Source organism: Hemicordylus capensis, chromosome 2 (assembly GCF_027244095.1).
Source record: "Hemicordylus capensis ecotype Gifberg chromosome 2, rHemCap1.1.pri, whole genome shotgun sequence".
Taxonomy (NCBI): Eukaryota; Metazoa; Chordata; class Lepidosauria; order Squamata; family Cordylidae; genus Hemicordylus; species Hemicordylus capensis.
In genome coordinates this window covers 225,089,899-225,110,040 of record NC_069658.1, presented here as the reverse complement: position 1 = coordinate 225,110,040, position 20,142 = coordinate 225,089,899, and the positions used below count along the sequence as shown (strand labels likewise).

General features: G+C 57.4%; 1 protein-coding gene across 8 annotated transcripts in view; it reads left to right on the top strand.

Annotated features, from left to right (window-relative positions):
- Nucleotides 1-20,142, top strand: part of SYNGAP1 (synaptic Ras GTPase activating protein 1) — an 85,511-nt gene that overhangs the window by 24,247 nt on the left and 41,122 nt on the right. For 6 of the 8 annotated variants that reach the window (XR_008316341.1, XM_053296887.1, XM_053296890.1 and 3 more), the window contains exons 3-4: nt 1,769-1,874; nt 17,355-17,452. Coding sequence is in view for 7 of the 8 variants with exons in the window: in XM_053296887.1 (XP_053152862.1) it covers nt 1,769-1,874; nt 17,355-17,452 (204 nt within the window). In the remaining variant the exon portion in view is untranslated. Of the gene's footprint in view, nt 1-1,768; nt 1,875-7,140; nt 7,347-17,354; nt 17,453-20,142 lie in introns of those variants that run through there. The other 2 variants (XM_053296892.1, XM_053296891.1) reach the window with 1 other exon arrangement.

The following is a 20,142-nucleotide window of genomic DNA, read 5'->3' as shown; positions in this document are numbered from 1 at the left end:
CTAAAAACAGCCCTGTGGGGTAGGTTGAGCTGAGAGATAAGTGACTGGCTGAGAGTCACTCAGTAAGTTTCATGGCTGATGGGGGATTTGAACTCAGATCTCCCCGGTCCGGGTCCAACACTCTAACCACTACACCACTCTGGCTGTAAGATGTTCCTTGCCTTTCAAAAAGGAGGTTCCAAGGTAAATGTCAAAGAGCATATTTTGTAGCTCAGTGGGCAACACAGCTGCTTTGTGCATAGAAGGCTCTGGGTTCAATCTTTGGCAACCCTTCCCATTAAAAAGGGTTTGGAGATAGCCACAGTAGTGGGAAAGGGCCTCTCTCTGCTCCAGGCCTTGGAGAGTTGCTGCCAGTCTGGGCCTAGGAAGACCAACGGTGGCCTGACTCCATAGAAGGCGGTTTAGGCAGATAATGGCCCATCACTCAGTGGTGGAAGGCTATAGGAACATAAGAAGCCACCTTATACTGAGTCAGACCCTTGATCAATCTAGCTCTGGATTGTCTCCTCTGACTGGCAGCAGCTCTCCAAGGTTTCAGACAGGAATAATCTCACAGCTCTTCCTGTAGATGCTGGCAGGAACTGAACTCTTTGCTGAAGAGCAAAGTAGATGCTCTTCCACTGAGCTATGGTCCCATCCCCTAAGGTCCCAGAGTCAGCTCTTCTTCTCTTGAAGAAGAGACAGCACTCCCAAACCCATATAATATGGTCCTTGTTCACACAATAATTTGAATCTAGGTTTAAAGTTGGTAACCAACATCAATGTGATGTGTGAACCCATGCCAAGATTACTGATGTCAATTTGTGTCCCAAGATGAATCTGAGATTACCACCTTGGTGTGAATTCACATAATCACACTAATGTTGGTTCTTGACTTTAAACATATATTAAAATGATTGTGTGAACCAGGCCATGGTCTAGTAAATTTGCTCCCATATGATGGCTCCCACAAGGAAGTGGCAGCCACAAGAGGAGCTGTCCCTCCTTCAGAGGCTGGCGGGTGGGCAGAGCATTCAGTAGTCCTGAGTGGCCTGTGGCTCAGAAGAGGCTTCCGTTACTTGGAAGCCTCAGAGGTGCCACCGTTTGGTGTATGGTAGACTCTTCTAAGGGCAATTCCAAGGGTAATAGAATCAGCCATATTCCCACCTTTTTTATTACTATAGTCCTAAGCAAATTTTCAAGTTGCCATTATATATACCCATTGGCAAGAGATCATCTCTTACTACACTTGTAAGGCCATATTTTTACAAAATATTTAAATATTACAGATAGTGTATGAAATGTGCAAAACATGTTGGTAATGGAATCAGAATTTTTGGAGAGTGCTTCTGATTCCGTTACCGACGTATTTTGCATATTTCAGACACTACTATAATATTTAAGAGTTTTGTTAAATTATGGTTTTATAGTAGGAGATGTTCTCTTGCCAGTGGGTATCATAGCAACTTGAAAAATTGTTTACGGCTACAGTCATTGAAACAATGGGAACATGCCTGATTCCGTTACCCTTGGAATTGTCCCTAAGGAACTTTCTCTTGAGGAAGCCCAGCAGAGAGGCTGCTTTTACACCAGTACTCTGGCTGCTTTTGCCTGGTCCTTAGAAAGTGCAAACCCCTTTGAACTGTGCTCTGACTGTTGAAGTTTCACATACCCTGTCTGTGGGGGAGGAATTCTCAAAGGCTGTCTGGGTGTGGGAATGATTGCTGGGGTTGTCCTGGGGGGTCTATCCTCATCACTCCCTCTTACGACTTCTCTTCCCACCATCAAGATTCACCCGCTGCTACTCCGAGAGCGCCAGAGAGATCCAGGCCGGAACAAGCTTTTGCGCCGAACCGTCAGTGTCCCTGTGGAGGGGCGGACCCACCCAGAGCACGGTAAGGACCCACAAAAACCATTACTAAGGTGGGTGGTCATATCTGGGGGCTGGTGCATGTAGTGGATCTTGCTGTGGGTGGAGAAGAAAATAGAATATTCTTACTTAGTATACTCCTTTTCAACAGAAAATCAGCCAAACAGAGAAAAAATAATAATAGGAAGAAGATGGTTCCGTGTTCCCAAAGGGTTCACATTCTAAAAGGAAACACAAGGGAAACACCAGCAACAGCCACTGGTGTGCTGGGGCTGGATAGGGTCTCTCGCTCTCCTCCTGCTAAATATAAGAGAACTGCCGTTTTAAAACCGTGCCTCTTTTCGAGTTAACGCACTTCCAGGCAACTGATCCTAAAAACGGTCCCTCCAGGGGGTGCTGCCCACTCTGCTAGGACCCAGTGGATCAGTTCACTGGGTCTGTTCTCTAGAGCTGCTTGTTGCTCTGTCCTCTGCATAAAGTCTCAGAAACTGTGACCTGAGCCAAGAAGCTGCACCTGTTGGGCTTCTTTTGTATGCGGAGTGCTGCCCCTCTTCCCTGGGAGGAGCCTTCACCACCACGGCTCCAGGTGGAGACCTCTGGCAGGCCTGCTCCGTGCTCTCGCTTCTGCAGAGCTCAGCCTTGGGCACCTCCTCTCCCTAGACAAGGCCCCAGTGGCTGGACAGGGCCGAGTGGCAGGAGGGGAGGAGAAGGTCCACTCCATGCAGGATCCACCCAACCCTGGCCACAAGGAGGAGGAGGAAGATGGAGATGCTGAGGCTCAGAAGGTTGCATGTTTGCACACTGAAAGTGCGCAGAAGGGCGCATGATTATTCATCCATAACCCATGGAAAGCAGCCCTCTGGCTGCTTGATCTGAGTAGGTGGCCTTCCTCCTCTTCAAAATGCCACTGGGAACCCTGGTGAAGTGAAGAAGGCCACCGCTATTTGTCCCTTTCCCCCTCTTCATTGGAGAGTCAAATGACAGGCCTGTTCATCAGCAGGATCTCTGTGGAAACCCTGCCCAGAGGTGCACCTCGAGTCTCCGCTGACATTCTTGTGAGTGTACTTCCCAGGTGCAGGTGGCTCAGCCAAAGGAAGCCTCCTGGTTTCCTAGCTCTACCCCTGGTGCTGCATGGGAGGAGAGCATGAATTGTCCCCTTCTCTAAGCACGGGTTGCCTTGGCTTGCATTTGGATGGGTGACTACGTGTGAACTCTGTAAGGTATTCCCCTTAGGGGATGGGGCTGTAGCTCAGTGGGAGAGCATCTGTTTGCATGCAGAAGGCCCCAGGTTCAGTCCCGGGTAGCATCTCCAGGTAGGGCCGGGAGAGACTCCCGTCCTGCCTGAAACCTTGGAGAGCTGCTGCCAGTCAGTGTGGAGAATACTGAGTTACATGGACCAATAGTCTGACTCAGTATAAGGCAGCTTCCTATGTTCCTAAGAAAGACAAGTTCAGAGTTTCTTTAAAAAGCAAGAATGGGTCATTCTGCACCCAGCATCAAAAAAAGTGTGCATTTTCCTCCACTTGGTTGACATTGCAGCCCATGTGCAGCTTGGATGGGCCTTGGAAGCAGGTAGGGTCTTCGGGGAAGGGAGAGCTGGCTGAAGCCCTGGAGACTTTACAGGTGGAGAGCTGGTCTTGTGGTAGCGAGCAAGAATGGTCCCCTTTGCTTAGCAGATCAGAGTCCACCCTGATTTGCATTTGGATGGGTGACTATACGTGAGCATTGTCTGCTGCAAGCTATTCCCCTTGAGGGATGGTAGAGCTTCCATGTACCATTGCATGTGGCTTCCCATTGCGGCATCTGGGATTGTCCACTGTTGGAAACAGGATGGTGGGGAAGGGGACTGGCCTTGGCCCGCTCCGACAGGACGGCTGTTCTGATGTCCTTAAAAGGGAACTGCGAGGTGACTTCCCTTGGGGCTCGTGACTTGTGCCCTCTGCCGGTGCTGCTGCTCCGCTCTTTTAGCCCCAGTGTTTGCTCCACTTTGTGCTTTCTTGCCTTCTCTGGAAATCTGCGGCGGGGAGGAGCGTCTCACTCCCTTGTGGTGGTGCAGAATGCGGGTGTGCCGTAGTTTCCCTCTGGGGCTCTCTGTTTGGTTACCTCCTTCCGCCCTCTGTGTGGGTCCTTGAGGGGTCTGCCTGCCGGCCACTCACGGTGCAGCTGGTTTGGCCGATTTGCATTGGAAGCTCTCAGGGGTCTCCCAGCTGGCCCCTTCAGGCGGCCCTCTCATCATGTCCCTCCTCACTGCAAGGTGGCGGAACTAGGGCTGGAACAGAGGGACAAGGGAAACTGCCTTCTCCCGAGTCAGACCATGGGTCCATGCAGCTCACTATTGTCTCTACACTGACTGGCAGCAGCAGCTTCTCCAAGGTGGCAGGCAGGCGTCTCTCCCAGCCCTACCTGGAGATGCTGCTAGGGGTTGAACCTGGGACCTTCTGCCTGCAAAGCAGATGCTCTCCCACTGAATTGCAGGTGGCATCCATGGGTCTCCCATCCAGGCACTGACCACATCTAGACCTGCTTAGCTTCAGCAAGGTGGCCACACCACGCGCCCTAGGACCCTGCATTGACAGCAAACCCTCAGGTTGCCGCACCAGGGGTTGGAGAGCTGGTCTTGCGGTAGAAAGTGTGAATTGTCCCCTTTGCGAAGCGGGGCCTCCCTTGGCTTGCATTTGGATGGGAGACTGCCCGTGAACGCTGCAAGACCTTCCCCTGAAGGGATGGGGCCATAGCGCCGAGGCAGAGCATCGGCTTTGCAGGCAGAAGTCCACTCCCTGGCAGCCTCTCCAGGTAGGGCTGGGAGAGACTCCTGCCTGCAACCTTGGAGAGCGGCTGCCGGTCAGTGTGAGACTGAATTAGATGGGCCAGTGGTAGAAGGCCGCTTCCTGGGCTCCTGCGTCTAGCAAGGTGTGTGTTCCATTTGGGATGGAAGGGAGAGGCAAAGGAAATAAAGATGAGCTCCAGGCCTCCTGCCCTCAGGGCTGCAGGTTGGGCCTTCCCTGCGAGAGGCATTCCCACAGACCACACCCTGCCCTGTGCACTCTTTCCTCCCAGGTTGGTGAGGATGATCCAGGTCCCACCTTTAACCACAATGTGTGGGGCAGGGAGGAGGTGGGTCTCACAGAAGCTGCCAGGGACACAGCCGGGGGGGGGGGAAGCGGAGAATGAGACCCTCGGTGGCACAGCAGGAGCTTCTCAACCATTCACTTAAGTCCCCCCCCACCTGTCGTATCCCATAATAGCAAGTTCCATTGAAAGGTAACGATGCATGGGTGCTTGACAACTGTTGCTATAGGAACCCTCTCTCTGGCAGCTTTCCCAGCCAGCAGCACTATTCAGCGCGACGGGCCTTCCGTGGGTGTTGTGGGGCTGTGATGAACCCAGGAGTCCGGGTGACCAGCTAATTCCCCCCTTCCACACCGCCCCCCAATCCTGGTGCCAGGCTGGCTTCCCCCTTTTGGTAACCCCTCTTCCATGCGGTAGCAGCCCAACCCTGGTGGTGTTTGGGGCCCGATTCTCCAGCCCCTTGGCTGGCTTTTGCCCTCCTCTCTGCCTGCTTGTTTCTCCGCGTCCTGGTGCCAGAGTGACCAGAGGCCAGGTGATGGGCAGCACCTCCAAGCAACCCCTCTGCCTGCCTGCCCTCTTCATCCTTCCCTTCCCCCTCCACTCTCCTCTTCCTTTTTCTGCTTGGGGTTTAAAAAAAGATTTTTGTCTCCCTGAGAAGTTGGCTTAAAAGGTTTCCATGGAAACCCCAAGAAGAGATGAAGGGAGAGGCAGTGCCACATGCCGAATTCAGGGACATTGCCCCCCCCCCCCGTCCCCTCCCTGCTCTTCTGCTGCAAGCCTGCAGCGCCCCCTGCTGGGATGCAACCAAATTCCCCTGGTCTCCATCTCTCCCTGCATTTCCCCTGCCTTGCCCAGAAGATGCTGGTCTCCTGTTGCAGTGACCCTGCTTCACCCCACTTGGCCTGAGGAGAGCCCCCTGCATTTTCCCACTCCATGGCGCTTTGCCTCCAGAGAAGCAATGGAAGGTTGGGGCTCCTCAGGCAGAACCCAGAGCAGATGGGAAGGCAGAGCCAGACCTAGATGAGGGCAGCTGGAGCTCTGGCCTAGAGAAAGCCTCCTCCCCCTTGCAAAGGTCAGCACAGAGGGCTCTAGGCCAGGTTCCCTCCTTTTGCAAAAATGTGAGCACCTGATCCAAGGAGCGGGGCCTCCCTGGCGGTTGCCCTAAGGTGGTGGGAGTAGCCAGCCCCAGGAAATACACAGAAGCTCCTCCCTCCAGAGCTTAAGGCCCGCCTCCTTGCCAAGGGCCTCCTGCAGCTCTGGCTGTTGCCCACTCTCTGTCTCTGAGGTTGAAGCTAGGATCTTGCCTTGTTGAGACCAGCAGATAACCTGAGGGTAGGGCTCAGCGTCTTCGGACATTGAGCACTTTGGTTTGTAACGGGGAGGGGGCGGTTAGGTTCTATGATAGGAAGCTGGGGTGGGGGTATGGAGATCCTAAATGCAGTCCCGGCTGGGAAAGGCCCCTGAGCTGGCAATCCTGGCCGGCCAGCCATTACTGGTCAGATAAGTCCATATAATAGATGGACCAAGGCAGGAGGAAGAGGTGCTGCAGGTGTGGGGGAGTTTCCCCTCAGTCTGCAGGGGGCCCGGCCTGGTCTAGGCAAGAAGCAAGTTGCTAGTCCTCAGGGTGGAATAGGAGAAAAAGACAGGTATGCCTGTGCCTAGGAGCATCCCTTCACTTTCTGGCTCTCAAGCTCCGAGCCCCTCTGATGCCTCCTTCCTCCCTCCCTCCCAAGGAAGGATGAGGAGGCAGATGCCAAGAAGAGGGAAACCCTGCCAGTACCAGGCGATGCAGGAAGGGGGGCCTCCTCTGGGCAGAACTTTTCTGGAGCGCAGCAAGAGTAGACCCTCCGCTATTCATGTCGGGGCGAGGAAGCTTTCCACGGGGGTCTCTCTTCCACCCCGGGCTTGGAGTGGTGGAGTTGGAGGGTGCAGTGGTCTTGCAGAGGCCCCCAGCGGGAGTCAGTACCTGCCCCGCTCAACATGCATGCACGCCGGGACAGAGGCGCCGCTCTCAGCGCCACGCCATCCCCAGCCCGGCTGCGCGCGTCCTCCGGCTGGCTGGCTGTGTATGTGCGCGGGGGTGAGGGGGTTCCGCCTGCATGCTTGCTCGCCCGTCGTCCCCCCCCCCCGCTCCTGCGAGCTGATGACAGGCGAGCCCGTCTCTTAGCAACAGCTCGGCATGCTGGGGGGTGGGGAGCGGGCGGGCGAGAGAGCGAGGCGGGCACCGAGCGCGGAGCGAGAGCGGGGCCAGCAGCGCCGGGGACAGCTCCCGAGGCGGCGGCGGCGGCGCGTTCGCTGCTGCCTGCTGCACCGCCGGGCGGGCGGGGGCCGCCCGGCCGGCCGCATGGAGCCCTAGGATCGGGGCCGCGGCACCTTCGGGACGGGATGGGGCCCCCCCGGGAGGAGTGCGAGTGCGGGGGCCCCTGAGGTGAGATGGGTGGAAGAGCGGGAGGAGGGCGGCTCGGCTGCGGCAGGGCTGTGCATGTCGCCGGGGAGGAAGGGCGGGATGGAGCGGGGGGGGGGCTCTCCGCCCCCCTCTCCAGATAGCTGGGCTCTGCTTGCGGGCTGGGACGCGCGTGCACGCATCTGGGGGTGAGGAGCGCACGTGTGGGCGCGTGTATGCGCGCGTGCATCGGGTGAGGGCATGCAAGGTTGAGCCTGGGCCGCGGCTGGCGTGGTCGGGCCCTGCGCGCGCTCGCGCGCGTGTGTGTGGATGGGGAGGGATGCGGAGCTGGCTGCGTCGCTTCCCTGGCGCACGCACACACAGGCTCTACGGCTCGTGTGCATGCGTAAGCCAGCGCGTGTGCCGGCCCTTGTGCACCCTTGTGTACGCCAGAGGGGTTGTGAGTGCGCGCGCGGGCGCGCGCTTGGCTCTCGAGGCGTGTGTAGGTGCCACTTGAGTGTGTGCGGGGGAGTGGGGGCGAGGGGCTGCAGTTCCTAGCTGCTGGCGGGCAGGCAGGGCCTGGGCCGGGCTCGTTCTTGAGGAAGAAGCCACGTGCAGGATGGGGGAAAGGAGAGCCCCGCCGCTGCTCTGAGCCAGGCTACCCTTAGCGGGGGTGGCGGGCACAGCCCGGCTGGTGCTCAAACTGGGGTTGAGGCAGCATTGGCGAAGACGGGGTGGGGGGACATCCAGCCCAGTTGCAGAACTCAGGTGGGCAGGGGGCCCCCCACGCACAGTCTGAGGTAGCCCATTTGCTGTGGGCGGCTCTGCCTTACACGGCTCCCTTCCTGGTCCCGAGCCAGGGCCTGGGCAGCAGAAGCCATGCAAAAGGCCTCAGAGCACCTGCCTGACCTCCCTATGACTGGAGCCTTCCCCACCCCCTGCAAAAGTCCTGACTTTGCCAAGTTCTTCCTGAGCAGAAGGTGTCGACTGAGAGAGACCTTCTCTTTGCCTCCAGCCTGTGTTGTTGCTCCTTCTGGGGCTTTTCCTCTTTGCTTTGAGGTGCCCCCCCCACTCTTTGTCACCTGAAGAGGATTGTTCCATTATTTGGCATCCCCAGGGCCTCTGACACATGACAAAGTAGCCAGCTCCTTGCCTAAAGTGCGAAGGAGATGGGCAACCCTAGTCCCACCCCCAGGACCCTGCTGGAGGGCTCTTCCCTTCTCTTGGAATTGCCACGTGGGCAGGCAGGTGTCCTAGCATCCCTTCCTGCACCTGGCCTGCTTCTCTAAGCCACGCTCCCCTCCAGCGGTGGTCGTAGCTGAGCTCCTGGGTGTTGTCTCTTGCCTGTCTTTCCTGAGCAACTTATGGGGAGAGGGGAGAAGAGACTGGCTTTTCACAACCTGGCCATTTTGAGGTCTCTTGAAATGGGGTGCGGCAGCGGCTTCTGGGCCTCCAGCCAGTGCACATGAATTAGCCCCTTTGCTAATCAAGATCTGCCCTGGTTTGCATTGGGATGGGTGACTGCATGGGAACACTGTAAGCTAATCCACTTAGGAGATGGGGCCCAAAGCTCAGTGGTAGAGCATCTGCTTTGTATGTGGGAAGTCCCAGGTTCAATCCCTGCAGCGTCCCCAGACGGCGGTTTTACTTCGATTAACCACAGATGGGCAAGGGTGCGTCAACATATCGTCCAGCTTTAAGTCGAAGTCCCTGCGAGCTATCGGGGAGCATCCCAGACACGATTTGGGTTTTTCATTGCTCATTGGTGCTTAGCCTGATTTATGTCCAGAACCCCCCCCATCCACTTTTTGTGTCAGTGTTTTAGGCAAATTCTAATAGCTCACAGTACTTCACCCCTCTTAATCCCACAGTAAAGCCTGCTGTGTCTGGGAAAGCTCCTGGCAGCATCTCCAGGTCGCCCTGGGGAAGACTCTGGGGAGCATTGCTAGTCATGTAGACAATCTTGAGTTCGAGGACCAATAATCTGACTCTGTGCAAAGCAGACCCCCTCCCCCCTGTCCCCATGCAAGTGGCCTCCGTTGTAGTGCGCTGAGAGTGCCTTGGGCCCAGTCAAGCCCTGGTCCGTGTTGCTCAGGGTGTCTGCTGTGGCTGGCAGTGGCTCCCCAGGGTTGCAGGTGGGGCGTTTCCCAGCCCTACCTGGAGACACAGCTGCTGGGGATTGGACGGGGGGGGGGATGCTGTGTGCCAAGCATGTACACCTCAGGAACCTGGGAAGTCATGCTGGGAAAGGAGGGAGTGCCTCTGCACGTGTGTCAAAGGTCTCTCTCCTGCCACAGGAGGCACGTCTGAGCCGAGAGAGAGCAGCATCCTAGCAGAAGGTCTGGCTGGGACTCTGACCACGACCAAAATTGCATGGGTAGCAGGGGACACCAATCAGATCCCAGTTGCTTGTGGAGGTGCCTGACGGTCTTCTTCTTCTCCTTCTCCATGGTGCATCACACATCTGGGATTTGCTTTCTTAAGTCCCCATGACCTGCTGAGGTGACCTAGGAACATACAGAGTCAGAGCCTTGGTCCATCTCGCTCAGTCTTGTCTGCACTGACTGGCAGTGGCTCTCCAAGGTTTCAGACGGGGGTCTTTCCTAGCCCTACTTGGAGATGCTGCCAGGGATTGAACCAGGGACCGTCTGCATGGAGAGCAGGGGCTCTGCCACTGAGCGACAGCCCCATCCCCTAAGTGGCATCTCTGACAGTGCTCACATGCAGTCACCCATCCAAATGCAAACCAAGGCAGGCCCTGTTTAGCAAAGGATGCCATTGATGCCTGCTGCCACAAGACTGTCTCTGTCTCTTCCCGTTTTGGGTGTAGCCTTGAGAGCAAGCAGGCAGGCTGGGGGCAGAAGGTTTTGGGTGGATTCTGGGCATGTTTCACACCAGGATGGATTGTGGTGGGGGGGAGGGAAAGGGAGGGCAGGCGATGAGGCAGAGTGGACGTCTGCACTTAGGTGGGGGGGCTGTAGGAGCAGCAGAGAGAGCTGTTCCAGGCATCATGGATGCGGATGGAGCTGGGTGGACCCCCGGCTGGCTGGCTGGGGGTGGTGAAGACAGATGGCGTGCACGGGCTTGGGTGGATGGATCCCTGTTCTCTGTGTGCCGTGTGTGTGCGGGGGGGGCACGGTCCTCTCCTGATGGAGCTTAGCAACTCCCTTCTGCTCAGGGATCAAAGGGGAGGGGGGTTGCTCTGGCTGAGACCAGGAATCTTGCACCCCGAACCCTTCAGAGCCGAGCCGGGGGCATATCGGGAGCTAGGAAGCTGCTGCCTTCTACCACGTCAGACTACTCGGTTCGTCTAGCTCAGTCTTGTCTGCCCTGACTGGCAGTGACCCTTCGAGGTTTCAGGCAGGAGTCTCTCCCAGCCCTACCTGGAAGAGATGCCAGGATGTGAACCGAGGCCCTTTGGCAGGCCAGCAGAGGCGCTGCCCCTGAGCTCTGGCCCCATCTCCTGAGGGGTGCATCTTCACAGGTAGTTGCCCATCCAAATGCAAACCAAGGTGGGCCCTGCTTAGCAAAGGGGAGAATCCATGCCCGCCACTGCAAGACCACCTCTCCTCCCCATCCGTGGGTCTCCCTTGTGAGGCTTCACAGGATGACCAGGGGAGCTTCTCCTCCCTCCAGCCCTGTCTCCCTGCAGTGGCCATCCTGGGAGGCACTGCTGTGGCGAAGCAGCAGGACTGCCCGCCCCCCAGAACACGTGTGTGTGTGTTTGGGAGGAAGACTTGTAAGTCGTGCTAAGGCTCCAAAGCCCGGCGGGTGGAGCGCCTTTTGGAGCCATAAATCTGTGGAAGGTGCAGCTGACTGAGCAGAGGCCGGCAGGTTGTGCTGGGCAGTCCATGGGCAGTCCCTTCCCCTCTCCCCAGCCCCACAGCCAGTCGGGCTGAGGCACCTATGGCCGCGTGGAGGCACTCCTGTAGCCACTGACGGTAGCCAGAGAGGCCTCTGGCTAGCGGAGCAGGACCTTCCCACGGCCCCTGTGTCGCTTCTCCTTGGGCACCCAGAAGGTGCTTCCAGCAGGTTCGGTCCCCGGCACCATCTCCAGGTGGGGCTGGGCAAGACCCTTCTCTGTCTGGGACTCTGGCGAGCTGCTGCCCGTCAGAGTAGATCATCCTGAGCTAGCTGGACCAGGGTTCTGACTCAGCAGAGTGCAGCTCCTTTACGTTTCGTCTGTTTAGACCTGGGGTTTGGTTTTGAAAGAGCTCCATTGGCTGAGCCTGGCATGGTGCGCACAACTTCTTGGCACGTGGCGCTAGGCCTCCCCTGCCTTGCTCGCTGGCTGCAGCCCTTTCTCACTGGAGCTGAAGAGGGAGATCCAAAGGGCCGAGTGTGGGGTCTGCAGGCTGGCAGGGCAATGCACGCTGCAGTGAGCAGCACTGAGCTCTGCAGGGACACAGGGACGTAGGAAGCTGCCGTATTGACTGAGTCCTGGGTCCATCTAGCGCAGGGCTGCCTACTCTGACTGGCAGCGGCTCTCCAAGGTTGCAGGCAGGAGTCTCTCCCAGCCCTATCTTGGAGATGCTGCCGGGGAGTGAACCTGGGACACCTTCTGCATGCAAAGCCGATGCTCAGCTCCACCACTGAGCGAGGGCCCCCTCTGTTCTACGCCGAAGAACGTCTCCCAGCAGACCACGTGCTCGCCTGTAGTCATGGAGGGACTGGAGGCTCCCAACTCTCCCTTGGTGGAAAGAAGGCAGGCAGGCAGCTGGGGCTGGGGGTTGTCTGGCTCCAAGCACCACCTGTCACCATGTGGGCCGTTCCAGTTCGGTACCGTGGTGGGGCCAGCCCACCCTCTCCCTAACCCCATGGCTTCTGCTGGCCCACGTGGCACATGCAGTGGTGTGTTTCACGGGGGGAGGAGAGCTGGCAATCAGACATGCCCAGGGCAAGGGGCCTCTTCACCCCGGCCCTGCTTCCCCCGACAAGTCACGCATCTCAGCTCTGTCCTTTGCATGGATGGGTCATAGGAACATAGGAAGCTGCCATGTACTGAGTCAGACCCTTGGTCTATCTAGCTCAGTATTGTCTTCACAGACTGGCAGCGGCTTCTCCAAGCTTGCAGGCAGGAGTCTCTCTCAGCCCTGTCTTGGAGATGCTGCCAGGGAGGGAACTTGAAACCTTCTGCTCTTCCCAGAGTGGCTTCATCCCCTAAGGGGTGCTCACACTTTCAGTCTCCCATTCATATGCAACCAGGGCAGACCCTGCTTAGCTAAGGGGACAAGTCCTGCTTGCTGCCACAAGACCAGCTCTCCTCTCCAGACCCAGTCCCAGACCCAGCCTGGAGTCTTCTGGCCCCTGACGCCTGTCGGCTGCCATCCATCCCATCCAGGATCTGGTGCTCTTGCCGGGGGCAGGAGGTGAATGGCAAAGGCTTCCTAATTGGGCCCCCTCGCAGCCCCCTCCCCTTCTCCTCATGTTGCTCCCACCCTGGCTGTGTCTGTCAAGCGCCCATCGCCCTGTCAGGCATGCTTCCATGCTTCCTGGGAGGGAGGAAAGGAAGCTGTGCATACTGAGGAGGCCTGGCTGGGGCCCAGAGGCTGCCCCCCCCCCCCCACCGCTCGCTTCCCTTCCAGATGCAGCAGGGGCTCTGGATTGCTGGCAAAACCGTCATCCTCAGCAATGTGCAAAGCAGGAGCGGGCGGCTGGTGGTGGTGGTGCTGCTGCTGTCACTCACACTCCAGTTGCCAGTGAGACCTCCCCCCCCCCTCCGCTTAGCCTTGGCCCTCTGCCTTGACCTGTGGAACCCAGCTCTGCCCAGGGGATGTGACCCTTCCAGGCCAGGCCTTGAGCCAGGAGGACTGCGCAACTCCGGCCGTCCAGCTATTGTTGGACTACCACTCCCATCGTCCCTGGCTGTTGGCCACTGGCAGGGGGTGATGGGAGCTGTAGTCCAGCAACAGCTTGGAGGGCCAAAGTTGTGCAACCCAGCCCTTAAGCCAAGTAGCAGCTGAGCTTCAGCAGGCCAGAGCTCTGCGTGAAGTCATCGCTGGGAGGAGAGTGCCTCTGAGCACGTGCAGAAGGCCTTGGCCCGGCCGCTCGGGTACCACAGGGAGCCATCTCATTGGGCTTAATTCAACACTTCGCCACCTGCCCTGTAGTGCTGGGGTCTTCTGGGAGCCCCACCTGCAGTCTAGGCCTGGCTTGCAGCCTCTTCTCCACCTACCACCCACCTGCCTTTCTGGCAGCCGTCCCAACCAGCAGGTGTTGGACTCCGCCTGCAAGGGACCTTATTCCTGACCTCCCCCCACCCCAGGCTGAGCTGGGATGTGCCAAAACTGGCCCACAAGTGGCTCTTCCCTTGGCCTGATGCCTTTGTGTGCCCTCTGCGTTGAGATGCAGGAGGACCCTGGAGAGAGAGAGGAAAGCTGCCCCCTCTTGCCTTGTGCTATTCCAGGGGACGCCCCCTTGTCCTCTAGAGGGCGCCTGTTCCACTGGGCCTCAGAGGAAGGGGCACAATGATGCTGGAGGGGTCTGAAGGTGTTCTGCACTTTATCAGCCTCTGGGCATGTGCCGGGTGCCTTGATGAGGCAAACCAGCCTATGCTAGGTGGAGGGGAAAGGGCTCCAGGCTGATGGAACTAAAGTGGGTGGTGGGACTAAAAAGGATGCCAGGCGACCAGCCTCTCCAGGGGTCTTCTCAGCCGGGAGAGCAAAGTGGGAACCTCTCAGGATACAGAGAACGAGCAGTGGGGTGGCCCTCCCCAGTCTCCTCTTCTTGGAGGCTTCTGGCTGAAAGATTGCTGGCCTTGTGGTAACCAGCATGAATTGCCCCCTTTGCTAAGGAGGGTCTGCCTTGGTTTGCATTTGGATGGGAGACTCCACGTGCAAGCCCTGTAAGATATTCCCCTTAGGGGATGGGGTCAGATTGCAGTCGGGGAGCATCTGCCTGCCTGCTTGCAGAAGGTGTCAGGTTCACTCCCTGGCAGCATCTCCACGTAGGGCTGGGTTTTTGTGACCTGCCTGAAACCTCGGAAAGCTGCTGCCAGTCAACGCAGACAGTCTTGAGTTGGAGAACTCAGTGATCAGACTCCGTATAAGGCAGCTGGCTATGCTTCTGTCTTCCACCCACAAGGTCTTTGGCAGGGAAGGGCAGCTTTAACCGAGACACCCTCAGGCAGGAGGGACGTTTCCCTTGTAGGGAAGCCTCACCCCGGAGGAGGCAGCAGCCCCGGGGTGCAGAGGAAGCCTGCCAAAGCCCCGGTGAGCCAAAGGAGCGCGCACACACCCTCGCTTATTGGCAGCCTCGGCCATCCCTTCTTCCTGGGCGAAGCGTGAGCCATCGGGGTGGGGGTGGCAGCGGCATTCAGTGGCTCAGCGGGGCCTTCTCGGCTGGCAGAACAGCTCCCCACTGGCCTCTTGACAAGCCGCCCTCAGGAACAGAGCCACCTCTGGGAGGGAGCGGGGAAGGGGCCGCTGCACACCCTCCCAAGCCAGCGGAGTTTGCGCATGCGCATGTGGGGTCGGGGGGGGGCCCTCTCACCCACGTTCACCCAGGTCCAAGGTTGCCCCGCGCCCTCCCTTTGGGCCTGCGCAGGCTTAGGTTTTGCATTTGGCCCCTCATCCCTCAGGGGCCCCATCCCCGGGTCAGCCGACCTGCAGCCCAGGAGCCCCCCTGATCTGGCAGGAGAACCCTCCGGTCTGCCCCGGCGGCCGTTTGCCTGTCCAGAGAGGCCCTTCACCTGGCAGGAGTGAAGCTCCGTGCCAGAGTCCCCTGCTTTGCCTGCCAAAGGCCCCCAGTTCAATCCCTGGCAGCCCCCTCTCCAGACAGACCCTTCTCGGTCTGAATAGACCATCCTGAGCTAGACGGACCCAGGCGCTCTGACTCAGTACAAAGCAGCTTCCTGTGTCTGGGGCCCTGCGCAGCGCCCAGGTGTGTGGTGTCTGGTTGTGTTTCCTCCCTGGAGAGGGACAGGCACTCTGCGCATGCTTCATGGCACATTCTGGAGCAGAGGGCCTGAGCCTGATGAAAAGGAGGCATCGGCTCAGCAGGGAATCGGATGACTCACCCCACGCCACCCGAGCAGCCTGTCCCACTTCCCAGGAGGCAGGGTTCTCCAGAACTGGGGGTGCGGGGAGGGATGCCATATGTTTTCTCGGCAGGATTCCCAAAAATCTAAGAGCTGTGACAGACAGGAGCCCAACAGATGTAGCGTCTCCCTTTGTGGAGAGGCAGCAATGGGGAAAGTGTCCTGCACAGATGGAGCTGTTAAAAGCAAGGGGCTCTGCTGGAAAAAAGGCTGACCACCTGCCTTCTCCATCGTCCATCCCTCAGGACGATGGATCATCAGGGAGGAGAGCTGGTCTAAGGCTAGTGAGCAGGATTTGTCCCCTTCGGTAAACAGGGTCTGCATTTGGATGGGAGACTGCATCGAATCAAATGCAGCCATTTGAGCGCTGTGTGCTCTGCACAACTTCAGCCCTCTAACTGTCTGTGGACTACAGCTCCCATCATCCCTAGCCACAGTGGCCAATAGTCAGGTTTGATGGGAGCGGTAGTCCAAAATCCTCAGGAGAGCTGAAGTTGTGCTTCAGGATGGCGCTCAGTGGAGGGGTTTGCCTGCAGAAGGCCCCCCAGGTTCACTCTCTTGGCAGCCTCTCTAGGTAGGGCTGGGAAAGTTTCCTGCCTGAAACCGCGGAGGGCCTCTGCCAGTCAGTGTGTAGTAGGCAAGGCTGGGCAAGATGGGCCCGTGTGGTCTGGCTCAGACAAAGGTGGCTTCGTATGTGCCTGTCATCCTCTTTCAGATCAGGCAAAGGGTCTGAGCTGGAGGAATTCATCTTATCCCTCTCAGGATCAGCCTGGAATCCTTCGTATATCAGGAGGGTAAATACCAGGGGGATCAGCCTGGACTCCTGGGTCCTGTGTGTTTGTGTGAAGTAGCTGACACTCAGGAAGTGCGGGGGGGGGGGCTTATTGGTGGTGGTGCTGGTGGTGGGGAGGGCCAGGCCTCTATGACTGTGGTGGTGGTGGTGGTGGTTTGGAGAGAGTCAGGCCTCCATGCTGCTATTTCTGTCTGTGACGCCAATTCATTGTGCTATTTGAGGCTGGCGTGTCCCTCCCTGCCCCTTCGGAGCCTGTGAGGCTTTCTCTCTGCTGCTCTTTCATTCACGACGATGCAGTGTGTGCGTGCATGTGTGTGTGCATGTTTCTGGCAGTCTGTTTGATGCAATATTCAGCCTGGAGGAAGCAGCTGAGGGGCTTGCCTGCCTGCCTGCCTTCCTTCCTTCCTTCCTTCCTTCCTTCCTTGATGCCTCCATCTCTCCAACCTGCTATGGAAAGGTGGGCCTTTCTGGCCCAAGGAAGTCCTGGCTTCCAGGACACAGGGCTTGGCTTCCCTCCCAGGGAGCCCCTCTCTCTGACCTGCTGGAGCCCCCGATCACATGCACACTACCTGCCCCACCGCACATGCTAGGCCTGCTGCTAATGCCAGATCATGGCTTCCTCTCGTCTTTCTACCCTTTCCTTTTTTGCAGCTTGCGTGCGTGCGTGCGTGCGTGTGTGTGTGTGTGTGTGTGTGTGTGTGTGTGTGTGACTGTCTTGCAGAGGGAAAGGGCAGGCCTGCGTGGGAGGGGCTTTGTGTTTGGAGAGAGGCAGAGCCTTGGTACTGTAGCTGCGCTCTGGAACATAGGGAGCTGCCTGGTCCCTCTAGCTCAATACTGCCTACTCTGACCGGCAGCAGCTCCCCAGGGCTTCAGGCAGGAGACTTTCCCAGCCCTGCCTGGACTGGCTGCCAGGGGCTGAACCTGGGACTTGATGCCTGCTCAGCAGATGCTCTGCCACTGAGCTGCAGCCCCATCCCAGTCTGCATCAGTGGCCCCCAGTTCCTTCCAGGACCTCAGAAGTTGTCCACAGCCGCTGGGGCCTGAGCTGCTGCTCCATGGAGAGGCCCTCCTCCCGGGTGCAGACTGCAGACTCCTGGGGCAGGGGGATCGTGAGTAGTCCATTGTTGGGGCGGTGGTGGGGGACCCTGTCCTGGCTGCCAGGCTAGTGCTCAGAGGGGGCACCAAAACGCATGCCTAGAACCTCTCACCTTTCCTTTTCCAGATTACCACGCAAGTCGTTCACGGCGGAAGAGTGTACCTGGAGCGAAGCAATACAGCATCAACATGGACGCCCCACCAGCACCGCCCTTTCGGTCCTCGGTGAGGAACGCGCCCCCCCTCCCACGTTCCATCTCTCTCACATGCCTCCCCCCTCCCCGCCCCCACCGAGGCAGAGGCCTTGCTGGTGCTGCTCTTCCAGGGCAGGGCAGGGCAGGCAGGCAGGCAAGCAGAGCATCGGGACTGCCCCTCTCCATAGCTGGGGCCGGGTGTGCGCTTCACAGGTGAGGTGGCCAGAGGGATTAGGAACACTTTTCACTGTTAGGGGAAGGATTGAGATGGAAAACGGCTCATTCTATAATGGCATTCTTTTAAAAGATAGGGCCCATTCTCATGACCGGAAGCTGGGGAGGAGGAGGAGGAGGAGGAGGGACCAGCCAGGCTCTAAGCTCCAGCTGCAAGAACCAGTGGTGTGTCGGCAGAAACCGAGGGGGGCCAGCCCACCTCGGGTACCCAGCACTGTACTGAGGATGGAGGAGAAGCCTGCCCTGTGTCATTTTACCCAGATCACATGGCCACTCCCCCCCCCCCCCCGCTTACTTTGGTTTTTGCTGCCACAGGACCATTTCTCAGGAGCAAGTGGGCGTCTTGGAGGCTGGCTGGACGTTCCTCCGGCCCTGGTTTTGGTTGTGAGAATGGGCTTGTGGTGTGGCCACCTTTGGACAGAACTTTGTATAGTTCTGGTAGCTGTATCTTTAAAAGGGTTTTGTAGAGCTGGAAAAGGTGCAGGAGTGGCTGCACAAATGATCAAGAGGCTGTGGGGCTCCTTCCTGGTGAGGAAGAGCTGTTGTTGGGGGCTCTTTTAGGTTAGTCAAAAGTGGCTCAGGGGAAACATGACTGAGTTTTAGGCAAATACGTAGTGAAAGTGGGCAGAGAGGAGTCCCCCCCCCCCGCTCCTCTGGCTCACAGCTCTAGAATGATGGATCATCCAGCAAAACTGATTGGCAGGATATTTTATTTATTTATTTATTTATTTGGCATATTTATATACCACCCAAAACTCATGTCTCTGGGCAGTTTACAATAAAACAACACAAATCAAAATATTAAAACATGAAAGCAATTTAAAATTTTTATTTAAAAAATGCTAAATTCTATACGTCTAATTAAGTGTGTTTTAACAGCCTTTTAAAAAGTTGTCAGAGATGGGGAGGCTCTTGTTTCAGCAGGGGGTGCATTTTAAAGCCTAGGGGTGGCAATGGAGAAGGCCCGTCCCTGAGTAGCCACTAGATGAGCCGGTGGCAACTGCAGACAGATCTCCCCAGATGATCTCAATGGGCGGTGTGGTTCATAACAAAGAAGGCATTCTCTTAAATACCCTGGACCTAAGCTAAGGAGATGTAGGGCAGAGAACAGGAAGGACATTCCCCTCCAGCACACAGTTAAGCTATGGAATTTGTTGCACAGGATGTGGTGATGACCAAGTGGGACTTGGATAAATTCATAGTGGACAAGTCTATCATTGGCTACTAGTCTTGATGGGATATATGCCATCTCCACGTTCGGAGGCAAGATGCCTCCCGATCCCAGTAGCAAGGGAGCATTGGTGGGAGCAGCCTTGATCTCCTGCTTGTGGGCTCCCCAGAGGCATCTGGTGGGCCGTTGTGGGAAGAAGCCAGATGCTGGACTATGTGGGCCAACTTTGGCCTTCTCCAGCAGCTGGGCTTTTCTGCTGTTCTTGTGAATGCCATCCAGAGAGCCCCCTGCCCCTGAGAGGAAAGTGGCCTCTCCTAGATTCTGTGCGTAGCCCTGGCTCTGCTGTCGTGTTTCCTCTGACCCTGTGACCTTTGGGGTCACAGTGCAGGAGGTTGGTAGTACTGTAAAGGGTGGAGTGGGGGGAGAGGTCTACCTTCCCGCCTTCTAGGCTGCTTTCCACCCTGCCCCCCCCACCACTGGCCAATCAGTGGCAGTGGTGTAGATGGTGTACATACTGTTGTGTGGGCAGCACCTTGACACGGTTGGCTTTTGCTGCAGCCCAGATCACAGCTGCCCCCAGTTCCCCACTGCATAGCCCTTTGAGCCGCACTTCTTCCCTTCCCCTTGGCCCTGGGAAAACATGCAGAGCTACACACCCAAAGGAGAGCGTCAGCCATGGGATGCCGGCCTGTTTGGGTTCCCCTGGAATTCTCCTTGCCCCTGCTTCCCCACACACGTCCCTCAGGGGAGCCGCTGCCCCAGCGCTTGTACTTTCCCTACAACTTTGCACCCTTCTGGTGGGCTGCACAAAATTCACTTTGTAGGAAAGGCCGGGTTCTTGGAGGGACTGGTTGACCCCAAGCTATGCAGCTGTCCCTCAGTGGGATCCTCATCAGCATGTGTGAAGGAAGGAAGGCAGGGTGCGACCCAGGGCTCTCTTTGGGTCAAGAGCAGGGAGGAGAACCCACCAATATAATCTCTCATGGCTTATCGCCCTGTGGCAGCTTGCAAAAGGGGCTTAGAAGAAGGGGCTCAAGAGGGGTGTGTCAGCATTCCCTGGTTGTGATGCTAGGCAAGGAAAGAGTGGGAAGCAGAAAAATATTAGAAAAATCTGCCGCTGTGACAAAGTATTCAGGAACTGCAAACAATCTAAAGGATTGGACCAAAGCTCCAGTTGATCTCACTTCACTAAACGTGGGCTGCAGCTCAGTGGTGGATCCCCTGCCTAGTGCTCAGAAGGTCTCAGGTTTACTCCCTAGTAGCATCTCCACATAGGGGAGGGAAGGACCCTCACAGGAGCTGCTGCTAGGCAGCAT